This window comes from Patella vulgata, chromosome 1 (genome assembly GCF_932274485.2).
Source record: "Patella vulgata chromosome 1, xgPatVulg1.2, whole genome shotgun sequence".
Taxonomy (NCBI): domain Eukaryota; kingdom Metazoa; phylum Mollusca; class Gastropoda; family Patellidae; genus Patella; species Patella vulgata.
Window position 1 is genome coordinate 88,895,890 of NC_065879.2, and position 25,109 is coordinate 88,920,998.

General features: G+C 36.2%; 2 protein-coding genes across 2 annotated transcripts; one reads left to right on the plus strand and one right to left on the minus strand.

The window, feature by feature from the left end:
• Positions 1-5,851: 5,851 nt before the first annotated feature.
• Positions 5,852-12,565, minus strand: LOC130014015 (zinc finger protein ZFP2-like). Its single transcript, XM_056102771.1, has 2 exons — positions 12,218-12,565; positions 5,852-9,171 (listed from the first exon to the last, which is right to left on the minus strand). The coding sequence occupies exons 1-2, from the start codon at positions 12,218-12,220 to the stop codon at positions 7,405-7,407; spliced, it is 1,770 nt and encodes a 589-aa protein (XP_055958746.1). The 5' UTR covers positions 12,221-12,565; the 3' UTR covers positions 5,852-7,404.
• Positions 12,566-13,332: 767 nt separating this feature from the next.
• Positions 13,333-16,472, plus strand: LOC126813656 (zinc finger protein OZF). The gene is made up of 2 exons (XM_050539171.2): positions 13,333-13,611; positions 15,230-16,472. Exons 1-2 carry the CDS (start codon positions 13,609-13,611, stop codon positions 16,319-16,321), a joined length of 1,095 nt encoding a protein of 364 aa, XP_050395128.1. The 5' UTR covers positions 13,333-13,608; the 3' UTR covers positions 16,322-16,472.
• The last annotated feature ends 8,637 nt before the right edge of the window (positions 16,473-25,109 follow it).

Sequence of the window (25,109 nt, forward strand, 5' to 3'; positions counted from 1 at the left end):
GGCTGGTCATAAGGGTATTTATTACTATTTGAGCATGCCCGGGCCAGCCAGGTAAAAAAATTGCCGACCCCCCCCCCCCCAAAAAAAAAAAACAATTAATAAATATGGGTCGACCTAATAATAATAATTAGTGGTGAAAGATAATTCGAGTCAGCACACAGTTCGCTTCCGGAAAGCTACCCCACTAGACGATACATTTGTTTATTATTATTGACAAAAAAACCCTTTGAATAACAACATGGTATTTTTTTCCAGGGCAAATAACTTGTGAAAATCCTAGGTTACTCGGTCAGCCTATTTTCTAGATTAATTATAATAACATTAATGTCAATGATATACATTTAATTCATTGTTAGACCTATTCCATCCATAGGACAGAACTGAGAAGTTCACCCAAACGCAAGGCACGTCAAAAATGGTCACCAACAGAAATCGTCGCAAGTTCCACCAAATTAAATCACATGTAATATGATTGTAATGTATTGATATAGCTACAGTCAGCGGTGGCACTGTCGTAGCCTAAACCTAGCTAGGCGTGATCCACATACTATCTTACTGATCAGCAGTGAATTAAAAATATTCGCTAGAACTAGAATTCTTCGCATGCACACCCCCCTCCCCTAGTTCACGCATCGGACGCAAGTCGCCATGGCCCTAGTAGTAGTACCAATATAGGTCAAGTGTAGCTACAAGTAGCTCAACTTGAAAATAGTGTTGAATTCTAAATGAATGTGTAGTGTGTCCGATGTGGCGAGAAATACGATTCCTTTTTGCGAACAAAGAAGAATCACGGTGAAAAATAGTCGGTAAAGATTCCAAAAAAGAGCGTTCCTGATTCCTAAAGGAACTAGTGACGACGGTGCAAGGAGATCCACTGTACGTTCGGACATGCCCTTCTTGGCCTATTCCCTAGAGATTAGGCCTAGTCATTAGACCCTTTTGGGCTGTCTGCATAGGCCTACGACTACGTCTCTGCTGGGTAAACTACCGGGGTTAGGTAGGTATACGTAGGTCTGCACCCTACTTTTCTTCAACACTTCTATGTAGTAGATCTCTAGGAGTTCTTGACTTGTTCAATTTTAAATGTTGACGGCGCTAGGCGTATTTAATTAGGGCCTATCTAATAGGTGTCACAGCTCCATTGCCCGCGTTGGAAGAAAATAATTTTTTCCCGATTTGTAACCCTTTTTCAACTTAACGTCATACGGTGGCTATTTAATATTTTGTAATAATTTTAAAATATTTTGGAAGCCGATATCCTGTTCTTTTGCTTAGTATAATTTTTATATATGTGTTCATTTTATTAATTTCATAAACGTAAGTTGAAAAACGTCAATTTCCCGTGTTTTGACGTTACGCTGAAATTTTTTGTCACGTTTTGAAATGAGGGTACACCACTTCAAGTGCTCGGCGGCGGTTCCTATTTTTAATATTTTTTTTCATTTTAATATCATTAGAAAAGTTAATTGAACGATCTTTCGATCGGTCGGGGGTGCCTTATTTGCAAGTTGAACGCTTCAATTCAGGTAATCTTTTTGTGAGGCGATTTGCCAATATAGCACCTCGACCGATCGAAAGTTCGTTTTATTGTCGTTTCAATGCTATTAAAATCAACAAAATCGAAGCATTTTAAGAACCGCCGCCGAGCATTTGAAAATTGTATACAATGGGCAATTTTGTCAAAAATAAATCGCGTAGTTTTGCCTTGTTATGACGTCATTTCTACACGAGAAGAAAAATCCAATCCAAGTTCCTGTGACTCATATTCGCCGTAAATTTAGCTCGAAATGCAACTCGATGTTTATTTATGAAGAAATCGTTATGTTATATGAATAAATGACTTGCCTGAAAATAAATAACGATAGAAATTCCATTTTATTCACGCCTTTCGCAGGGCCGACTGTGTTTACATCACGTGACTCATCTTCGCGCGCTTTTATAACCATGTGACAGGACATAAATAAATCGAAGGGAAATTTCATCCCAGAGACCACACGTCTCTACTTTTAACACCAAACATTTTTCAAGAATTGAAAATTCCGTAACATTGACGAATGTTTCAATGCACTGAAATCATAAATTCGCTGTTCACTGAATTATTCAAGCCCTATTTTAAACCATTTCTGTGCACACGAATGGAAATGAAACCAGAAAATATCCACACGGGTCTCGGTGCCGACCGCAGCCGTGAGGAAGATAGTATAGTACTACTGATAATTAGTACATCGATTTCTACCCACTTAAAAAGGGAACTTTACCCAAATAAAGTTGGAATAACAAAAGAATTAACACTAGCTGAAATAGTTTGAAAAATGGCTCAATTTCTGGATTTGCCGTTGGCGATTTACAACATTTCGTTTGAGATGATGGAACCGACATAGATTATGAATTTCAATTAGGTCAGTCATGTCGACAATATTAGTAACTAATAATTACTATCACTCAGTATCGATACGGATACCCAATTTTCCCCAAAACGTTTTATTAAATAATTTAGCATTATATAACAGTTGTCATACTAATTATTATAATTTTAATTCTTTGTTTTTTTAGGAAACTATATTTAACACCTCGAGTATCACATTTGTTGGCCAGTTAAACAAGTTGAAAGAACCGACAAACGTAAGGCCTTTAGGCCTTGATTTGATATTTATTTACAATACATTGATTAAAATATACAAAAAAGGAAGTTGCTCAATAGGCTACATACCGATTTGAAGGAATAATAGAAATATTCAAAAGTGAAGTAAAAACAACAATTCTTTGTAGTTTGAGTTAAATTGTAGCTTTTAGGCCTAGGCCTTTATAATATAAACATGACTAGGCCTACCATGGCCTATCAGTAACTGAGTAACCTACTTTTACTCTTTAGTCTTTAGAGAATAATTTTTTATTGGTCAATGTTATCTTCTGAGTAGAAAATAATATGTAAAAGCAGAATTCTAACAATAATGTAAGAAACGAATGCTGAGAACAATGATAATGAAACAACAGTTGTCCGTTTTTTAAAATTATGTGGTTGCTATGACAACCATCCAAAATCCTTAATAATTCACTAAAATTATACAATTCTTAATATTTTATATTACATGCCATGGGCTATAAATATATGCTAAAATGCTTTCTGCTACTATACTTAAAATGTGGTGATCAATTGGTTTGTCAGGGTAAACACCATTGAAAATGGAATAACATTGCCTTTTTTGGGGTGTCTGTTTTCGTTTTGATTGCTATAACAACCAAATGTTAAGTAATATACAAGAGTAAAGATAAGTAATTTTAAAAATTCACAAACATAAATACATGTAAACAAAATTTCTCTTCAAGATCTTAATTCCTTCATATTTTATTTATAATTATGTCTTAATAATGTCCAAAATAGACAATTAGCTGCTGCAGAATGTTCTTCAAGTTAAAAAAGGGAACTCCTTTCCAGCTCTTGGGAGAAGACATATAAATATTCTGATTTTATTTATTTTTTAAAATCTTATCCAATAGCTTCTGTTTTTAAAATAATACAGTTATCAATATTGATGTCATGATTATTGGAAAATAATGGTTTTCGGAAAAAAAATAAATGTGGTTGCTATGGTAACCACTCAAACTCCTTAATATTTTGCTCAAACTTATACAATCCATATCATTTGATAATACATGGGTTTCAAATATTTTAAAATGCTTATTTTTAAAAGTGGTGATCACCTTTTGGGTTATGGTAAATAGCGTTGAAAATGGTCAAAAATTGCATTTGTTCCATTTTGGTTGCTATGACAACCAAAATCGATAATATATGGCAGATTGGAAATATGTAATTTTAAAAAATCACAAACTTTTTGACATATTCCCATAATTTCACTTCCCTATCTCCATTCCTTCTTATTTTACTAAGGTCACCAAAACGCCCCAAAGAAGGCATATACTATCATATAGATATTTTTACTATTTTTTTTTCTGTTAATCTTACTTGATAGATACTGATTTTAAAATGCATAACAACCAGGTTCAATATTTCAGATATAACATGCACAAGACCATTTTTGATGAAAAAATTGACCAAAATCGCTCTGAGAAAATGGAATTTTTGAGAAAACTTAGGTATTTTCCAGTTCATGTGGAATTCGGTGTAATTATTACAAAAATGTGAAAATTGAAACATAATTAGCCATGAAGTGGTATTTCATGAATTTACATCTAGCCTACATTTTTGATAGTTTTGATATGAAATGAAATATGGCATCACAAAAAACACCAAAAATGACTTTTTCAAAGTGTTGAAAAACCTTTCTTCCGCGAAAAGTCAAAAATCGCAACTTTGAACCTCAATAAAAAAAAAAATTTCATCCGATTTTTGAATCTGTAAAAAGTTTTGTGAGAAGAATGATGAGATCTACATGAAAAGCTAATAAAAACATATGTATAATCATAATCTCAAAATCACCTTTTCCACCTATATCTAACTTCTAGGCCTAGTTCTACTCATCTAGTTCTAGCCTCGACTGTACTCTGGAGTCTGTGACTGTAGGCCTAGGACAAAATCTAGTTATTCTAGATCTAAACTGTGTCACTGACCAGTAGTTTTCTCTATTCTTTCACCGATTTATATTCGACAAATAAATACTATTATAAATATAATTTATGTGATGAGAAAAGTTTATATTATCTTGACTTTGCTCTGTAAGACGCTGACGTTAATATGCACTCGGCGAAAATTCTGATAGCAGACGACATGAAAATGGCGCAAATTTACCCTCGACCTATCCAGTAATCAATATCTAATAGAATTACATAACAACAGAAAGGCATGATGATCTAGATTACACGAAATCGAGAAAATATAGTTAAAGGGAAATAACTCCAATTATTGTACGGAATCAGCCAACCAAAATCGAGGAAATATAGTTAAAGGGAATTAACTCCAAATATTGTAAGGAATCAGACCACCAAAGATTTTAACTTTGATAGTGATTATTCCGGTCTCCGTAGCTACCTCTTATTATTTTAATTTTTTTGCGGTTGCGTTGAACGATATCTACCAAAAACGGAGCAATATCTGACAATAGCTTGCTTTAGTGTATGCATGAGTTGGACCATGAATTTTTAAAGTACCGGTAGGCCTACATAAATTTAAATTGCCATTATAGTTATATTGTAATGTAAACCTCTTCGATTTTTGTATACATGGTAATTTTACGTAATAAATCGTAAATAAAATCTCAAACTTATATATGTTCTTGTCATTCGAAGCTGGCCATATACCCCACGTCCTATTGTTCTGCTCGGGGGAGGGGGGAGAAGAGAGGAGGGAGAGAAGGGGAGGAGCTAGTCTCTTATCTTAAATTGTAGGCTTTTCTTATGTTTTAAGTCTGCACCTATATCGTATTTGATGACTGGGTTAAGATTGCAACATCAGGATATCCTCTAGAAAGCACAATATACAGTCACTTTTTCAAGAAGATTCAAGCGCCAGCAGGAAAACATCACACCTCCCCCACCCACACAACATACATGTAGAATGGAATCCCCAACAGGGCAAAACTCTGGTCCTGTGCTATGTGACACTTCTTGCTGCCATGTTAGGACTTTCTTTTTGATAAACTGATGGAAATTTAGCCTGGACAATGGCCCTAAAGCCTACTCTTATTTCGGATTTCAGCTGTCAGGGGTTGTTCTACAAGCACACCAATTGTACACAGGATCTCTCTGGTTTTCTATTCCTTCCTAACTACTATACTAGAGGCTGTCCTTGCCACTGACAAGGCGAAACCACGCCAGAAAATGCAAAGAAACTTCACCGTGAAGACTGGGAGCAAACCCGAGACATAATGATGCAAGGTTTAAATAATATTCATCCAATTTTAATAACTTTTAACATAATTCACGTTATACATGTACATATATAATTGAAAGTGGCATGAATCTATGCAAGCCAGATTAAATTACAGCAATTCTGGAATTTTGAAATTTCAGATAAGCACCCCAACTGTTTACTTAAAGATGCATGTTATCTTTCTGCAAAGAAAGCATCCTATTTAAAGGGACAATAACACTCTTGCTGGCTTGACAGCTCCAGAAAATAAAAAATAGCCTTATTCTAAGTATAAGATGTGTTAGTGTCTTACCTGTTGTGTAAATTATCCATTAAATCATGTTTTATTTGTCCAGAGGGTTCAAAAATATTTCTAAATCCAAGTCACATTTGAAAAGGTTTACGTTAGGCTTTTCAAATCATTTAGTTGAATTTTTCCAATTAGGTGTGTTAAGATGAAATTTGTATCATCAATTAATTGGAATATTGTAAAATAGTACAATTTATTGACTAGAATAAAGATTGGGACATATTATTCAGTTACAACAAGAGTGGTATTGGTTGAGCCTTTAAGGGTTTTCTTATACCTGCACTGTACATGTACGAATGTACATATTATAGTATAATTATTAAACCAAGTTGAAACCCGGCCCTGTTGATTTTTTAAGGAATACACGTACATATTGCGAAAGTCTCAACAAGAAATATCAGTCTAAAAATCGATGAATTCAGTTGAGTATTTACAATGTACTCAGTTAAAGACAATATAGATACATGTACATGTAAATAAGTCAACACTATCTACACATGTACAGCATTAGTGCTGGTTAAAATCTTTTTCCGGACTGCCCTGTTATATCTACATGTAATCAAATCCAACCTGAAGAGAGAGAGGAATGAAAAGGGGTTTATTATATGTACATGTACACAACCCATGACATTTTGGATCTACCTGTGAGAGAGAACGAGAAATGGGGTTTAACGTTCACTCAACACAAGCACCCACCAATTTGGGCAGGTGACCCTGATCGTTGTTACAAAGTATGTTCAAGCGGGAATCAAAACCAAGCCACTGGACTCAATGACAGAAAATAGAGAACCTGTTAAAGGAGCTACATGTTAATTTGCTAATATTTGGGACCTAGAAATTGACACAAATGGGTTACAAAGCATATACATATAATAATGTAATATGAATGTATATAAACTGATTTACATTCAATCGTTTCGGTTTTTACTCTAATTTCAAATCAGTCATGTTCGGCGAAATACGATAGAAGTCTCAATCGAATGGCAATCTCTAGCGTCTGGTTATTCCACTCTATATAGTATTTAGTGCGCATGCTCTCCAGATAAGAATATGCTTTCACCGTTTGACAAGACTTGTGGAATATGCTAGCCTCGTTCTTTGAGTCATGATTCATGTACCAATGATAAAATGTTTATTTTATTTTAAATATTCAATATCAGAAGCCCATCTTTTCCCCGTAAGATCACAACACTAATGTTGATTTACATGTAAATTAACAAATGAACAAATCATTTCTGTTTTCAATGACGAAGATTTTGGATTATATTGAGTTAAAGACTTGGCTACTTTAAGTTTTCATCTTGCATGACTTCATATGTCTGCCCACAGAACTGCGATCACAAAAAGCTCGACAACAGAGCTCGCATTTAAACGGCTTCTCACCTGTGTGAGTTCTGATATGAGTGACTAAAACGCCTCGTTCTCGGAACGATTTGTCACAAAGATCGCATTGAAAGGGTCGTTCTCCGGAATGAGTTCGAATGTGAGTTCGTAACGTATGACTGAGATTAAACGATTTCCCACAAATCCCACATTCAAAGGGTTTTTCACCGGTATGAATTCTCATGTGTCTTTGTAGACCACTGCTCTGACCAAATGCTTTCCAACAAACACCGCATTCGTAGGGCGTTTCTTGAGTACCATCGTGAATTTTTTTATGCTTAGATAAAGAGCTGTTATCACCGAATAATTTACCACAAACATCACATTTATAAGGTTTTTCCTGGGTGTGACATCGGACGTGGCGCTGTAACGATTCCGGACGAGCGAATGCTTTATCGCAGGCATCACACTGAAAGGGTTTAATACCCGTATGAATAGCATTGTGCGCCCTCAGGTTACTTCTCCAATTGAACGATTTACCACAAACATCACATTTAAAGCTTCTCTTAGGCGTGTCTGTCTCCGTTCCTGGTTCAGTAATCTGATCAGACTTACATAAATCTTCCCCTTCGCTACTTTTACTTTGAAGTGAAGCGTTTTCAACAGACTCATCTTTTTTACCATGTATTCTAGAATGTTTTTCTAAATCTGTTGAAGATTCAAATGCTTGATCACACAATTTGCAGCGATGGTCCGTAATATCCCCAGTTTCTTTCTTTTCAACATCGCGACTTTTAATCGAATGAACATGAACGTTTTTATCTTTTTTGACCACTCCATGACACATTCTTTTATGCTTTGATACAGAACTGCTATCGGCATATAATTTACCACAGATATCACATCTATAAGGTTTCTCGCGCGTGTGACATCGGACGTGTCTCTGTAACGTATCAAGACGAGAGAATGCTTTACTACAAATGTCACACTCGTAAGGTTTTATACCCGTATGGATGGCACTATGGGCCCTCAAGTTGCCCCTCCAATTAAATGATTTACCACAAACATGACATTTATAACTCTTTTTAGGGCTTGTCCGATTGTTCAACGCCACTTCTGGTTCAGGAATGTATGGGTCTGACTCGGGTTCTGGACTGTTTGGGTCTGACCCTAATTCTGGGCTGTTTGGGTCTGACCCTGGTTCTGGGCTGTTTGAGACTGACTCTGGTTCAGGACTGTTTGGATCTGACTCTGGTTCAATAATTTGGTTTAAATCATTTTCAGTATCTGTACTTTTAAGTTTTACAGGAACTTTTTCTGCAATATCTTGGTGTAATATTTTGCGTCTTTTGCGTTTTTCTGTAACATCTTCTTCTGATATCTTGCACTTTTCTGTAACATCTTCTTGTGACATTTTGTGTTTTTGTATAACATCTTCTTGTGACATTATGTGTTTTTGTATAACATCTTGGTCGGATATTTTGTGTTTTTGTATAACATCTTGGTCGGACATTTTGTGTTTTTCTGCAACATCTTTGTGTAATTTTGGGTGTTTTTCTGTAACATCTTCACTTAATATTTTGCATTTTTCTGCAACAACCTGTTGTGATATTTTGCGTTTTTTTGTAACATATTTGTGTAATTCTTTGTGCTTAAGTAAATCATCATACAGTTGAAATATCTCATCACATTCTATACACCGATGGACATCTGTAACATTCTCCACAGTTTCCTGCAAAGACAAAGTTTAACTTTTTTAAATTGTTAAAGGAGAGAGAGAGAGACAGAGAGAGAGAGAGATGGGGTTTGATGTCCACTTACAAGTACATACATGGTTAAGAATCCTACATGTAGTTTTTAATTAGCAAGGGTAGAGCTAGCTGTAAGGTTCCCCAGCTGTAAAAGATGTTACGACTTAAAGCATGATTAATTGTCACTGTAACCCAGGTATCATTTAATCTTGTGTATCTAGCATTAATTTCTTTCACATTCGTTTAATATCAAATCTTTGTTTAAAAATTTGTAAAAATCATTTAAAATCACCAAAAAAACATCTAATTTGTACTTAAGTCGTGTTTTAAGCGGACTGATTAATTTTGATAATGAGTGTCCAATTTACAAGTATTTAATTTCCTGACCACTGTTCAAAAATTAATCATTATACGTCATTAATCAACTGGGTTGTTTATTTTTTAACAGTGATTGAGAAATTAAACACTTGTAAATTGGACACTCATTATCAAAATTGAACGGTCAGCTTTAAATTTATGGTGATTTTAAACAGTTTTTACGAATTTTTAAACACAGATTGGATATTAAACGAAAGTGAAAGAAATTAGTGCTAAATACACAAGATTAAATGATACCTGGGTTACAGTGGTAATACCCATCTCCATTGAATACACAAACCAGGACAATAATGCTGTAGCAGGGTTCGAATCTTATTTCCAATACCAGAAGCAATTTTTTGCTTGTAAGATTTAAAATTAGAAGCAAAAACTGAGTGTAACAAGCAAACACTTTCAGTAATTCTAGTTGTAAATCTAAAATTGATACAACATTTTTCTGCCTGGTGCCAAATGGAAGTATTGGAACAGAATTTGATCGTTTGGACCTTTGTCCATTTAACTACCACTTATTCACAAATGTGTATTTTATTGGTTTTTGAGTTTACAAAATGTGGTAATCATCGTTTAGACCAAAATACTACGTCAGTAGTATTATAGTTACGGTTGCGTAAACCGTGTGAAATGGCCTGTTCGCCTTCTTAGGCTCAACACAGTTAGGGATAACATGATTGGTCAATAACATCACATGGTTTCAGTTTTGTATATATTATTTGTCGGGAAGGTGACGTATTGTTATTTCATTGGTTAAGTTACGCTATAGAATTAAGCTATAGAAAAATTCAAGTTTTAAAATTTGCTTAAAACAAAATTACTGTAAACGCAAAACTTTGCGTTTTAGTTCAAATCTAACACACTATTTTCATATTTTAGCATGCTTTTTGCGTCTTTGCGTCCGCTAATTTCGAAGCCTGTTGTAAGACCTACATGTATATCATTCAACAGTGACAGTATTAACACTTTAGTGACATAATACGTGTACCTATATGTACATACTTAATGAGAACTTTCTGACTACTAATAATTGTAAATAACTATAAACAGTTTGTATATAAAATGATGACTATGTGTCAAATGGGAATCATGGTGGCTAAGACGCTGGCTTGCTAGCTTGGAGGTCGGGTGTTTGATCTCTGCATTGGCTGAGAAAGTTCATCCAGATTTCCCGACGTGGTTGCCCCATGTAAGTGATGCAGGAAGGAGGGCCTGGCAAAGACAGCTGTCTAGTGGTTTGGATGGGACGAAAAACCGAGGTCACATGTTCACATAGACATGCCGTAAAAGATCCCTGGACAGTTGGAATTCGATTCAAGAGTAGGCCCGTATGGTGTATGCCCGTCTTAATTATCCCAGTTTGGAGCAGAACAGTAGGACGTTAAACCCTATTCCATTTCATTTCAATTTTTTTCATTTTTTGTGTCAAATAATTTCATCAATAAAAATTTTGTGTTCATACATGTGTATGATTGTATAACAATTAGGGTTGGGCAATAATGAAAAAATATATTGTGATAATAATTTATCATAATAATTTATCAAATATCACGATCAAGGATATTATCGTGAAAATTTATACAGGTGTCTTAAGAAGTCAAATTTTGAATACATGTACCTGAGTTGAAAATTGTCGCTTGATGTCAAATGATTGTTGCTAACATCAGTAGACACCATGATGGGGATTTACCCTAGAACAGCAGGGCCCGGTTTCTCGAAATCTTAACTAAAGATAAAATCCAAATTTTAATAGATACATGTACTTCAATTTTGATTGGCTAAGCACTAAAATCAATCTAATATTATCCAATCAAATTATTAAAATTTGGATTTTATCTTAGTTAAAATTCATAAAACAGGCCCCTGGTACTTAAAGCTGAACTCCGGTTACAAAAATACCGAAATAATTAAATAAAAAAAAGTTAACAATAGTGTGTGTTGGTATACTGTTGGGAAAATATAGAGCATTCGGTGAAGTGTGTGTAGAGAATAAAACCGGATGTGTACAGCTGGCTGACAAGAAACAAACTGGAAGTGAGATCAGCTAACCTTTCCAGGTCATAAGCCTCAATGTCCGCCATATTTATTTCATAAATTGGAAACAAGTATGGCGGCTTGGGGGTGTTAACTTTTTTTTTTATTTAATTAGTTCGGTATTTTTGTAACCGGAGTTCAGCTTTAATAATGCGGTTTTTAGTGTTGAATTCAATTCTATTAATAGATTGTCATCCAAGTTAGTCAAAGTAAAATATTATGTAAACATACATGTAACTGGCAGGGTTCTCAAATCTACTTTTTGATATTTACAAGACAGGGACAGTTCATCTGGGGTAAATACTGTCCAACCTTGACCTTGCCAAACAACTAAGTGTTCAACGATTACGAGTCCTGGCATCAATCATGACATCTCGCATTGCCATTTTGACTTTGTAGGCTTACTGTGCACTACAGCATCACTTGTTTATAGAAGATGATAGCACGTGTATTATAATCAATTTGGGTTACGATAATTATCACATAGCGATAATTTTGGTTATCACGATAAAGTGACGATATACCGAAAAAACAATATATCCTAATATCGATCCCCAAACCTACTAATACTGACAATTCAAAATCTTTCATACACAGGACTTATTCCCTGGATTATATACTCACCATTGTTTGTGGTTACATGTAGTACTGTAGCTTGTACAAGTAGTAAAATGTAATACTTCCTGTCTCTGTCTACAACAATGTAAATGTTACAACAATGTGACTTCGTCAACTCAATGATTGAATGAGATCATCAATCATACGGAACTAGGCATGGTCAATGGATATCAACGAATTAATTAGAATTCATAGTCTGTCCTACACTGAACAACGGGATTAGTTCGCCATTGGTATATTATCTAAAATAGTAGTAGAAAGATTCTGTAATCTCTACGAAGAATTTTTTTGAGTAATAGTGGTCGAATAATTCATTGACTTCTTGAAAGCGTTTCCGCTAATTCTAAATCAGGGTCACAGCTCTAGGTGGCGCTGTTGGTGAGTTTGGCGTCGCTTGATTGGTTATAGTTGTAATTGTATATTATTTTTCAAAATGGACCTACATAACGCGAGTAATTCGTAAATCGAAAAATAAACCTCTTTTGCAGATCTTATCAAGGGTGGCGGATTTCACCAAATATTGCTAGTAATACATTTTTTGTAAGACTTGTGTGTTTTAGAGTACATACTCTTTCTGTCCTTAGCGAGACTCGGATGCAGTGAATTTAAAACTGGAAGAACTAGGATATACACGAGTTATACACGACCAGGCAAACATGTATTGCCACAAGAAGACTGGGGTCTTTGGGATGAGTTGTCATACATTCGTGTCATACATATGACATATTTAGCTAAAGGAATCGTGGTAAATATCCCCCCCCCCCCCTCCCGCCAAAAAAAAAAAAAAAAATTAGAAACAGAATAAATAAGTGATTGTGATGTAATATGTTGAAATAATGGTGGATTTGGATACATTTATACGACTTCCAAACGAACAATTCATACGATTTTAAATCAAAGATGACAATTTAGCATAGGGAGCAGTATATTATCGATATACATTATTGTGATATGGTTTGAAATATTGGTGGATTGGGTAGATTTGTTTGGATTTGGGGAGTTTTGGGTAAATAAATTGCGTGTGTGCTATATTAAGACTTGGGTTATGGGCTATTCAGGTCGATTAGATCCACGTCTGATATTACGAACAACCTTAACGCACATCCCACCGGAAATGAAAGTGTTGCCATTTTTCATTACCTTCCCATGTTTTGGTTATATAAAAAATAACATTTATTCTTCTGAATATTGATATTTTTACCAATATCCGCCCACATACAAATAATTTGGGTCCTTTTCTCTTTGGCAAGTTATTGTGTATCTCACACAAGAGAAAGGGCTTAGAATCGGGAGGTATTATTGACTCCCGACGGCGAGGATTAATAAAAACGAGTCTTTTTTTTTAAGACTAAAGTAAAAGTACTGAATGAAAGCTTTCAGTAAATAAAAGGATAATAATGGTGAGATCATTTATAAAATTAGAGAAAAGAAACGTTTTTCTGTTATTTGCACTTTCAAACCACAACCACTTCCTGTGATTGTAGACTGGACACTTGATTAAAGCAGTCCATAGATTTACTCAAAACATCACACTACACTTTAAAGGGACAATAACACTCTTGCTGGCTTGACAGCTCCAGAAAATAAAAAAATAGCCTTATTCTAAGTACTAGATGTGTTAGTGTCTTACCTGTTGTGTAAATTATCCATTAAATCCTATTTTACTTGTCCAGAGGGTTCAAAAATATTTTTAAATCCAAGTCACATTTGAAAAGCTTTACATCAGGCTTTTCAAATCATTTAGTTGAATTTTTCCAATTTTTTAAATTAGGTGTGTTAAGATGCAATTTGTATCATTAATTAATTGGAATATTGTAAAATAGTACAATTTGTTGACCAGAATAAAGATTGGGACACATTATTCAGTTACAACAAGAGTTGTATTGAGCCTTTACTTTAATGGCTTTTCAGCTGATTGGATAAATAATCATATATTTAACAAACCATTTACTTTTCAAATTGTCTCAAGATTTCTTGGAAATCCCTATTTTGTTTATTTGCTGTTGTGTGTGAAATAGCTTTATTTAACGTCAGCTTCCACCAAAGTAATTATTTAGATTTTTATACTATGGCTTCCTACACACTGAGCTTCCTTGCCAACACCCCAGTTTATAATAATAACAACAATTTTCATTGAGTGGAGTATATGCTAAACCCCATTTCTCCCTCTCCGGGCTTTACTCTGCCTGCTGGGTATGGGTGATCACGGTGGCTAAGTGGGTAAGACGCTGGCTCGCTACCCTGCATTGGCAGAGAAAGTTCATCCAGATGTTCTGGCGTGGTTCCACCTTGTCAGTGATGCAGGATGGAAGGTCTGACAAGGACAGTTGTCTAGTTGTTCGGCTGGGCCGAAAAATCGAGGTCCTGTGTATACATTGGTGTGCATGTAAAAGATCCCTTGACAGTTGGAATTGGATATAAGAGTAGGCCGTAGTGCCACTGTCCGGGCAAAATTTTCCTCATAGCACAGTGTATTGAGTATGCTCGTCTTCATTAGTCCAATTCGGAGCAGAACAGTAGGACGTTAAATCCCATTTCATTTCATTTATGGAAGAAAAGTCTGTTCATTCAATGATCTTTGAGTTAGAATGTGGAGAGGTCTGTAAATCTGGAAGTTTATTATATTCCTATGGTTGATCAGATAACTGCCAAGAAGTGATTGAGCCAACTGGCGTGGTTTCGATTCCCCGGTTGTACGTGACAAGGAGTAGGGTCGCCTGTCCAACCTCGTGGGTTTTCTCTGGGTCCTCCGGTTTCCTCCCACTGCTAAAGACCCCTACTCGCAAGCAAATTATGGAAATAAAATTGAACCATGTGTTAGTCCCGAAATGACCTAGTTTGTGTCGAGTGGACGTTAAACCCCATCTCTCTTTCCCTCGTGTTCAAAACACAGATAACCGCCAAGAAGTGGTATTATGATTTTGATATATTCCAGGAAACCAATGAAACTTTTATATATTACAGGAAACTATAACTTTTTTATATTACAGGAAGTTATAAAACTTTTGTATATTACAGGAAACTGATGATGTAAACAGGTTGTATCAATGTATGGTATGTGATGAGATTTTCAAGAAATTTGAAGACCTTGAACACCATAGCAAAATACACGTTAAAGAAGAGAAAGCTGAAGATGATTATTGTCGAATAGGTTTTGAAGAACAGGACAAATGTGATGTGGTCGTTGGTCAAAAAGTTAAAAATAATGAAGCAGAGGACCATGTTCTTGAAAAAGAGACCAAAATTCGATCGAAATCGGAAAAAAGTTTTGAATGTGATATCTGTAGTAGATCATTTAATAAAAATAGTAATCTTAAGGCTCACATGGTTCTTCATTCTGGGAAGAAAGCTTTTAAATGTGATGTTTGTGGTAAATCATTTGGTCGTCTTGACTACCTACAACAACACATGTGGACTCATTCTGAAGACAAACCTTTTAAGTGCGCGTTATGTGGGAAGTCATTCAGTGGAAAGTTTCATTTGTTGAAACATATCAGAACCCATACGGGTGAAAAACCTTATGAATGTGATGTTTGTGGTAAATCATTCATTGATAACAGTACGCTAAATAAACATATGAAAAGTCACACAGGGGAGAAGCCCTACGAATGCGGACTTTGTACCAGATCGTTCAACGACAAAAGTAATTTAGTCCGACACATGAAAATTCACTCCGGCGAAAAACCCTTTGCGTGTGATTACTGCGACAAGGCGTTCATTGATCGAGGTAATCTCAACAAACACACGAGAACTCACACACGCACTGGAGCGAAACCTCACAAATGCGAGATCTGCGGAAAGGCATTTAGTCAACTCGGTGGTTTGCGATCGCACAGTGGAGTTCACGCGGAAGAGAAACCCTTTAGATGCGATGTTTGTGGTAAATCGTACGCTCAGAGCGCCAGTCTGTTGACCCATGTGAGAAGTCATACGGGTGAAAACCCTTATAAATGTGATGTTTGTAATAGAGCATTCAGTGTGAACAGTACGTTAAAAACACACATGAGAACGCACACTGTAGAAAACCCTTATAAATGTGATGTTTGTAGTAAATCGTTTCCGCGGAACGGTAACCTGCAGACACACATGAAAATCCATGCTGGTGTTTAGATGTTATGTGACCTAACTGACTAATCAAATGTTCGGTAGTGATTTTTAAAGTGCGTGTTATTATTACAGTTGAAACCAAAACTCGCGACCTCCATGTGAACAAGCATAACAGATACATTTACAGATATCTTATAAATCAGATGTCATGTGATCTAGCCTACCAATCAAATTATCTGATATAAATTTTGTTTTATTTTATATCTGTTGTTGTACTTAATTGAGGTATTTCTTTGTCTTAGACTTCGACATTAAAACCACCAATCTGATTAAAACACGGATCTTATTTCATTTTGTTTTTTATAATTCAAAATTTAATTTCATTTGTCTTTACTACACTTGTTGAAGTGAGGGATTAGCCATGAAACTGAAACAGTTCTTGGCATGTGTTGCACGAAACTGTGGGTATCCTACTAGAAAGAAACATCAACGCTGATTGGTTAATCAAACCTCTGACATCATAGGGTCAAATGCCACTAGCATAACCCCTGATGTGACCTCCCATTACAACTGGTCAGATCTTCGTGTAGTGGAGGCCACCAAAAGTTGTAACAAACAAAATGAAATAAAGATCTGGGGCCGTATTTATAAAAATTCTTAGAGTTTTCATAACTTTTACTCTAAGACTTCCTAAAGCAACATTTAGTTAAAAGTTACTCTTTAGAAATATTTATAAAGGGTCTTAGAGTTACTTTTAACTAAATGTAGGACTTGGGTTCTAACCAAACTCTTAGCGATGTAACCATGGGAAATCCGGGGATTGATGTCATGCAATCACTCTACTCACTGTAGGTTGACTGACGCCGAAATCGTCACCACTAAACAGTTGCATTTTACCAGTAGCTAGGAAACGAAGCGTAATGGCGATCTTCATCTCAGCGTCGATTGAGAAATTTCGTTTAGTAGGACTCGTAAGTAGATGCCGAACTAAATCTGTCACAAAAAGAATCCCACCCATGTCCATTCGATATCTCCTTATCAACTCGTCATTGTTGTACTCCACTAAGAAATCTCTTCTTGTTTTAAACTCTCTTAGGCGGCGTACACGGACGGCCATGTTAACCAAGATAAGAGTACTTTTAACAAGTTAGGAGTGCTACAGGAGGACTCCTAAATATGTGTCATAGTTAGGAGTAATTCTTAAAGTAAAATGTTTTATAAATAGGTCTTATGAAAATCTACAAAGTTAGGAGTAATTTTTGACAGTTAAGAGTTGGTTCCAACTCTTAGAATTTTTATAAATACCGCCCCTGTATTTTAATCAAATTGTCAAATCACATGATCTAACTGACCAATCAAATTATCTGTGTAAAGCAACAAAAGTAGATATTTGCATTCTACACAGAATAAATCCCTGCCCTGAATGGCCGCCATATCCCTGCCCTGAATGGCCGCCATATCCAAAAATTAGTATACTGTTTTATATACACAAAAGACTGAATAAATCTTTTTAATTTTATTAAATGGAAGCGTAATAAATACTTTTCAAAATTCTCAAACTATACATGTACATGTACAAACTACAAAGTGTTTTTGACTAAAATCGTAGATTTAGGAATTAAAATGTCCGTCACGTAGCTTAGTGTCTGTTCTCAAGAGGAGTTAATCGACAGTTTAAGTTTAGTATGAGAGGGTCTTTTTGACCTGCGCTGGTGTTTGAAACTGGACTATTTTAGTCAAGAATGCTGATGTGTTCATGATTATAGTTTTTAATCTATCCGAACAACTAGGGACATTTTACTTGCCAGCCTTGCAGGTACTCATACCACCCCTGGCAAGTTCAGATCCACTTAAAACATCCTGAATAAAATTTCAGGTCTTTTACTTGGCGAGGGGTGGTTTAGTGGTTTAACGCGTGCACATGAAATCAAAAGGTCTGTCATTGGTTTCAACTCACTGCTTGTATGTGACAAGCAGTAAGTTAGCCTTTCCAACCCCATGGGTTTTCTCTGGATCCTTCGGTTTCCTCTCCATATAATTTAACAGTTGGTGGAGGGGATGGGTGATGGATGGTCTAGTAGTTAACGCGTGTGCATGAAATCATAAGGTTTGTCATTGATTCACCGCTTGTATGTGTCTGATTTCCTCTGACTGCTCAAGACTCCTTCGCGCAAGTGAATTAGTTTCTGTTGAATGGACGTTAAACCCATTTCTCTCTCTTTATCGATTTTCACGGGTATATTATTTTCACATGCATGCCAACATGTAGGAAAGACTGTTTTTTTTTTATCATAATCCCAAAGACTCAACACTGTTCCTTTCGTCTCCCCGCGTATTGATAAAGAGTCAACGCCCTCACCACCCCCCTGCCATAGAAAGCTAGTAAAAATTCTATGTTTTGTATCTTTTTTGCTGGTTTCAACATTAAATAGGCTACTAATTGAAATGTGTAAATATTTTGGGACAGCAGGAATAAATCTGATTAAAATACAGATCTATATTTCTTTTCGTTTTTTAATTGTCGTCGACCCCGTCCATCCGGTGTCCACAATTGTTTGTAGATGCTCTAGAGGCTAAAGTTACATGTAATATCCGATTGACTTTAAATTTATACACAGTGCTTAAGGTCATGAGACGAAGAAGCCTATTGATTTTAACCGATTTCCAATAATTACTGCCAGAGTTATGGCCCTTGATCACTTTGAAAAATCTTATAGAAGCTCTAGAGGCTAAAGTTAATATCCGATTGATTTCAAATTTATACAGAGTGTTTAAGGTCATGAGACGAAGAAGCCTATTGATTTTAACCGATTTACGATAATTACTGCCAGAGTTATGGGCCTTGATCACTTTGAAAAATCTTGTAGACGCTCTCGGGGCTAAAGTTAATATCCGATTGACTTTAAATTTATACAGTGATACACATTGTTTAAGTTCATGAGACGAAGAAGGCTATTGATTTTCTCTATCTCGCATGACCATATTGACATGTACGTAAAACATCCCTTGACCACTGAATTTCAGAATAAGAGTAGGCTGTCCTCATTATCCATTCTGTACTTTAGAGGGAAGGTCACTCATCAGGTCATTAAAAGCAGATTGATAATTATGAATAAATTAGATTTTTAGTCTAGACTTGGTTTTTTTTGAGTACAAAATTCTAAAATGCGGATGAGGCTCTCAACAGCCTTGTGCCTTTATATGTTTTGAGAAAATGAGATATTGGAATTCTTTTAGAAATAATAGGTTAATAACTTTCTTGATGATTCTGAATTTTGTTTGTATGTTCAGTTTATGTTTACGGTACGCAGGTCGTTATTTGTTTCACAGAGGGCAGTGCATAGTGTTGGATTTCAGGTACAGTGCAAATGTTTTTTTTTTTGTTGTTTTTTTTTTTTTTAAATTATTTATTTTTGTCTCTAACTTCTTGTAAATGCAAGGGGCGGGGGTGGTAGGCATACAATTTTGTGTAGCCTTTAATAAGATAAGATTTTATTGTATTATTGTAACAAAAGTTGATAATGAAATTATAAGATAACATCTGAGGTGATCATTTATGGGTGTACAATGTTATATAATAAGTCTATAAGCATCAATGGGAATCATTATAGAGCTAAAACGAGGTGTGAAGCAAGTTTTTTTTTATCTTTTGTATGACCAAAATCTAATGACTCCTATTGAATTAGTTAGATGAAATCTACTTAAAGATACATTATGGGAGATAAGATAAAGAGATGGCAGTTCTCGCTATAATAGTTAAAAACTAGATAGTGTAAAGGTAATTTGCTGAAAATTTCAGTCAAATTGATCCACTTTGAGCCGAGAAAGAAGCGGCTGAAATTTTTGCATAGTCTCGGTCATCATTACTAAAATCATTAATATAAACAGCATAGTCTCGATTATCCATTTTTATTGATTAATTATCAATAGCCGTTAGCGGCATACAGGAATCTAATCCAGCCAACATCGAAGGCTAGCCTTCACATCGAGAGTTTATTATGGCCCGGATAAGTTAATTAATGTCTAATTGATAATTTAGATAACATTTCAGGCCTAAAGAAAGACTTGTAATAAGCAGATTTTGCTCTTGCATAATGCATGTTTAATATGATTAATACAATGACATCATTATTAATGTGACGTCATAATGCATGTTTAAGTTCCATGTAATGTCATGTCAAGAATGTAATTCTAAAATATAGCAACAATTTAAAATATTGACTGATAAATTCAAAGTCTAGTAACTAAGAGAAAATCTTCCCGACAGTTCTTATAGTTGGTCACCAGGGCCCGGTTTCATAAAACATTCTCAAAATTTAATCAAAATTGTTTGCCGTATTCTAACTAAAATATGGCCCTTTTATTTATAAATTTTTTGTTATCAATATATCAAATGCATCAATAAAAAAACTATGTGCAAAGTTTGGTGTTCCTGAATCAAAGATATTTCTTATAAACATTGATTGAAAGTGACGTAAATTCTTAACTTAAGTCTGAGAAAGCATTGGCTGCGATTTCACCTCCGTGGAAGGGGACGTTAAATAAAGCTATGTCACACGTGAGTATGCTTTGTGAAACCGATGTCTGATCTCTGAAAAGTAATATGTTTTGGCGACAATCAAAGATCAAAGATGTACTTGTTGGCCTTTTGTGTAAGACAACCACTCTCATTAACCTATCCCCCACTCGGCAAAATTGACCTATCCCCCAGCAGGAGAAGGCCACATATATCCTTGACAATAAAGTGGCTATGCCATTTTATTTCTCGGGCACACCCGTGCACATATTACGAGGTTGTTTAGACTTCTCGAAAATTGCAGTTTTTATAGAAAGTTCAAATAATTATTTTATGCCACCAATTTCATTCTAAACAAAAGTTACATTTTGAATAGCAACCACAAACTTAAAATCTCATAATTTATCGAATGGCATGCTTCGATTGTGGCAGAAAATGGCGTCACTTTCATGACGTATAAGAGTGGGGTGACGACATAATCTGGTTGTTTGATAGGTTAATCATGGTCTATTGTATTTAAGCTGATCAAACCATTGTTTCGTACTTTTTCTGTTTAATACAGTATTAATTACGTTAGTATAGTATAATTTAACAGCATTAAGAATAGTATACAAGATCAAGTCAAACTGGTTTATATTAACCTTCTACAGTCCAGTGGCTCAAGGGGGAGGGGCTCGGTTCTCCCACGCGGAGCATATACGAGACCAAGTTATTCTAGATATTTCGATTCTGGATGGTAATCAGGTTTTTTAAGCGCGCGCGCGCGTGTTTGTGGGTGTGTGGGTGTGGGTGGGGGGGGGGGCAAAGTCAGAATTTACAGTAATTTTATTTTTATCATATTATTGAAGAATTCTCTTTCTTTACGGTAATATTCAATTTTGTTTTGTTATAATATTGAAACAGAGTGTTTAAAGCCTGATCACCTCGAGACTAACATATGGTTAAACGTGGAGTTTTGCCCGGACAAAGAGAGAGAGAGAGAGAGAGAGAGAGAGAGAGAAATGGGGTTTAACGCCCACTCGACACAAACTAGGTCATTTCGGGACTAACATATGGTTTAATTTTATTTGCGCGTAGGGGTCTTTAGCAGTGGGTGGAAACCGGAGGACCCGGAGAAAACCCACGAGGTTGGACAGGCGACCCTACTCCTTGTCACGCACAACCGGGGATACGAAACTAATGACAGACTTTATGATACAGCGCGCACACGCAAACCATTCAGCCATCCAACCCCCCGCCCGGACAAAGACGTTTCAGCCTACACCCAAGGGTTCTTTAACGCGCGCCCCAGTGTGTTATTGGATGGATCTGGAATTTTCTGACAATCCGAACTAAATAAAATTGAACCATTATGTTAGTCCCGAAGTGACTTAGTTTGTGTCGAGTGGACGTTAAACGACATCTGTCTGTCTCTCTCTCTCCCTCTCTCTCTCTCGTTCGGATGGTTTGAAATTGCTCCGAGTGGCGTAGTTTCGACCCCAAGCTTGATAACGGCAAGAGAACACCTGTAGAAGCGTCATCCTACATGTGTACAAAGCAGCGATTTTTTCCATATGCTATGTTTCTTTTTTTGCTTTTTCTGCTTTTCTTTGGTTCTTTTTCTTTTTTTTTTTGCAAAGCGAGAGTTTATCTTTAAATATGATTTTAATTGACTTATATTGTCCATAAAACGGAACATAACGTGTTTATCCAGGTGAAATAACGTGATATAACATGCTATGTCGAGTCGATCACACCTGGAGATAATCGCCTTTAATACGGCATGATTTCATTGGGGTTAGTTGATAACTTGCCATACCCAACGTCATTAATCCACGGGGCAACCACCGGCTATTAACAAATTGGTTTAGTCTATTTCTATAACCTGGAACATAGCGGATAGCAGTATTAACATACAGGTTTTTAGTAAGTATCTGGTATGTTCATTACCAACTTTGTGTTTTTATTTAGACGTAATTAAACAGAGTTTAGTACTATTTGACGCTTCGACGAGGATACCAAGCAAATGATCTGGCCAGTCGGCACAGAAAAGTATAGGACTTTAAACCCCATTTCATTTCATTTTTAAATACAGTTACAATTTAGTACTAAGCGACATTTCTATAAAGTTACTATTTCACACTAAGCGACATTTTGTCTCCGATTCTGCGGTTGTTGTCAAGCAGCTCAGTTTTAAATGCAAATCAGATAATTTATTAGTATGGAGATACTACAGATTCAAGTCACTGTTCCCTTAATAGACTACAGAATACTTGTAGAACTTTCCAGAAACAGGCTTAATATAATAAAATGAAATGAAATGGGGTTTAAAGGGGCTAAATCGCTAATATTTGGGACCTAGAGATTGACATAAAAGGGTCGCAACGCATATAATAATGTAATATGAATGTATTTAAACTGATTTACATTCAACCGTTTCTGTTTTTACTGTAATTTCTAAACAGTTATGTTCGGCGAAATACGCCAGAAGTCTCAATCGAATGTCAATTTCTAACGTTTGATTATTCCAGTCTACACCGATAATATTTATTGCGCATGCTCTCCAGATAAGAATATGGCGTCACCGTTTGACATGACTTGTGGAATATGTCTAGCCTCGTTTTTCGAGTCCCTTATGATAAACAGCGCTGAAACGCATTATGGTACACGATTCGAGTACCAATCGTAAAATGATTATTTTATCTTAAATATTGGATATCAGAAGTCCATCGTTGCCCGGTAAGATCATGGCATCAATGTTGATTTAAATTGACAAATAATTGTGTTTTCAATGTCGAAGAATTTGGATGATATTGAGTTAGATACTTAGCTACTTTAACGTCTTACGGTTCTGCTCCAACTGGGCTGATGAAGACGAGTATACACCATACAGTGCGCTACGAGGAACATTTTGCCCGGGCAGCGGCACTATGGCCTACTCTTATATCGAATTTCAACTCTCAAGGTATCTTAAACGTGCATACCAATGTATACACGGGACCTCGATTTTTCGTCCCACCCGAACGACTAGACAGCTGTCCATGTCAGGCCCTCCGTCCTGCACCACTGGCAAGGGGGAAAATTACGTTGAACCTTCTCGGCCAATGCAGGGACTGAATACGCGACCTCCAGGCTAGCGAGCCTGCATCTTACACACCACCGTAGCTCTTCCACTGTTTATAGAGAGACGAAGACGTGTTAAAGAGAGAGAGAGAAATGGGGTTTAACGTCCACTCGACACAAACTAGGTCATTTCGGGACTAACATATGGTTTAATTTTATTTACATAATTCGCTTGCGCGTAGGGGTCTTTAGCAGTGGGAGGAAACCGGAGGACCCGGAGAAAACCCACGAGGTTGGACAGGCGACCCTCGAAGACGTGTTAAAGGTTTCTGTGAAGCCGGACATTAAACCATACAATTTCCTATTTATGTTTCAGATTTAATAATATTTATGATGGACAGATTATTACATCGCCTGATTCTGTTGACATTGATTGACGTAGGTAAGTCTATCTGTATCCGATTGCAAATCAAGTATATTATATTAATGTATCCCATGTTTTGGGCAATCTCTTTAATTTTACACTTTGGGTTATTTTGTCTTTCGCTGTTGAATGGGCGGGGGGAGGGTGGATGGATTGTCTAGTGGTTTAACGCGTGCGCGTGAAATCATAAGGTTTGTCAAGTGGCGTGGTTTTGACTCCCCGTTTTTACGTGACAAAGAGTAGGGTCGCCTGCGTGCCCACACCTCTAAAATTGCCACTGCATCTTGTTTCTTACTGGTGCCAGGCCTGCGTTGCATCATAAGGTCTGTCATTGAATCAAGTGGCGTGACAAGGAGGAGGGTAGCATGTTCAACCCCGTGGGTTTTCTCCGGGTCCTCCAGTTTCCTCCCATTGCTAAAGATCCCTACGTGAATTATTGAAGTGAAATTGAACAATATGTTATTCCCGAAATGATCTAGTTTGTGTCGAGTTGACATTAACACCTCATTTCCCTCTCCCCCTCTTGTTTCTATAATCATATATGTGACGTGTTCACGAAAATAGTTATATATTTTGAAAATATTATACAGGGGGCCGGGGAGGAGGGGGCGGGGGATGTTACCCATTCTGAGATGAGGTGCATGGATTGAACCGTGTTCAGAAATAGTTCATGGTTCTGTGACATTTTCTGAAGGGGTGGTGGTGGTGGTGGGGGGATCGAATGGTTAGCACGTGCGCGCTGTATGATAAGGCCTGTTATTGAGTCAACTGGCGTGGTTTCGAATCCCCGGTTGTACGTGACAAGGAAACAAATTATTAAAGTATTCACATTTAAAAAAAAAAGTAATGTACGATCAGATTTTTGTCGC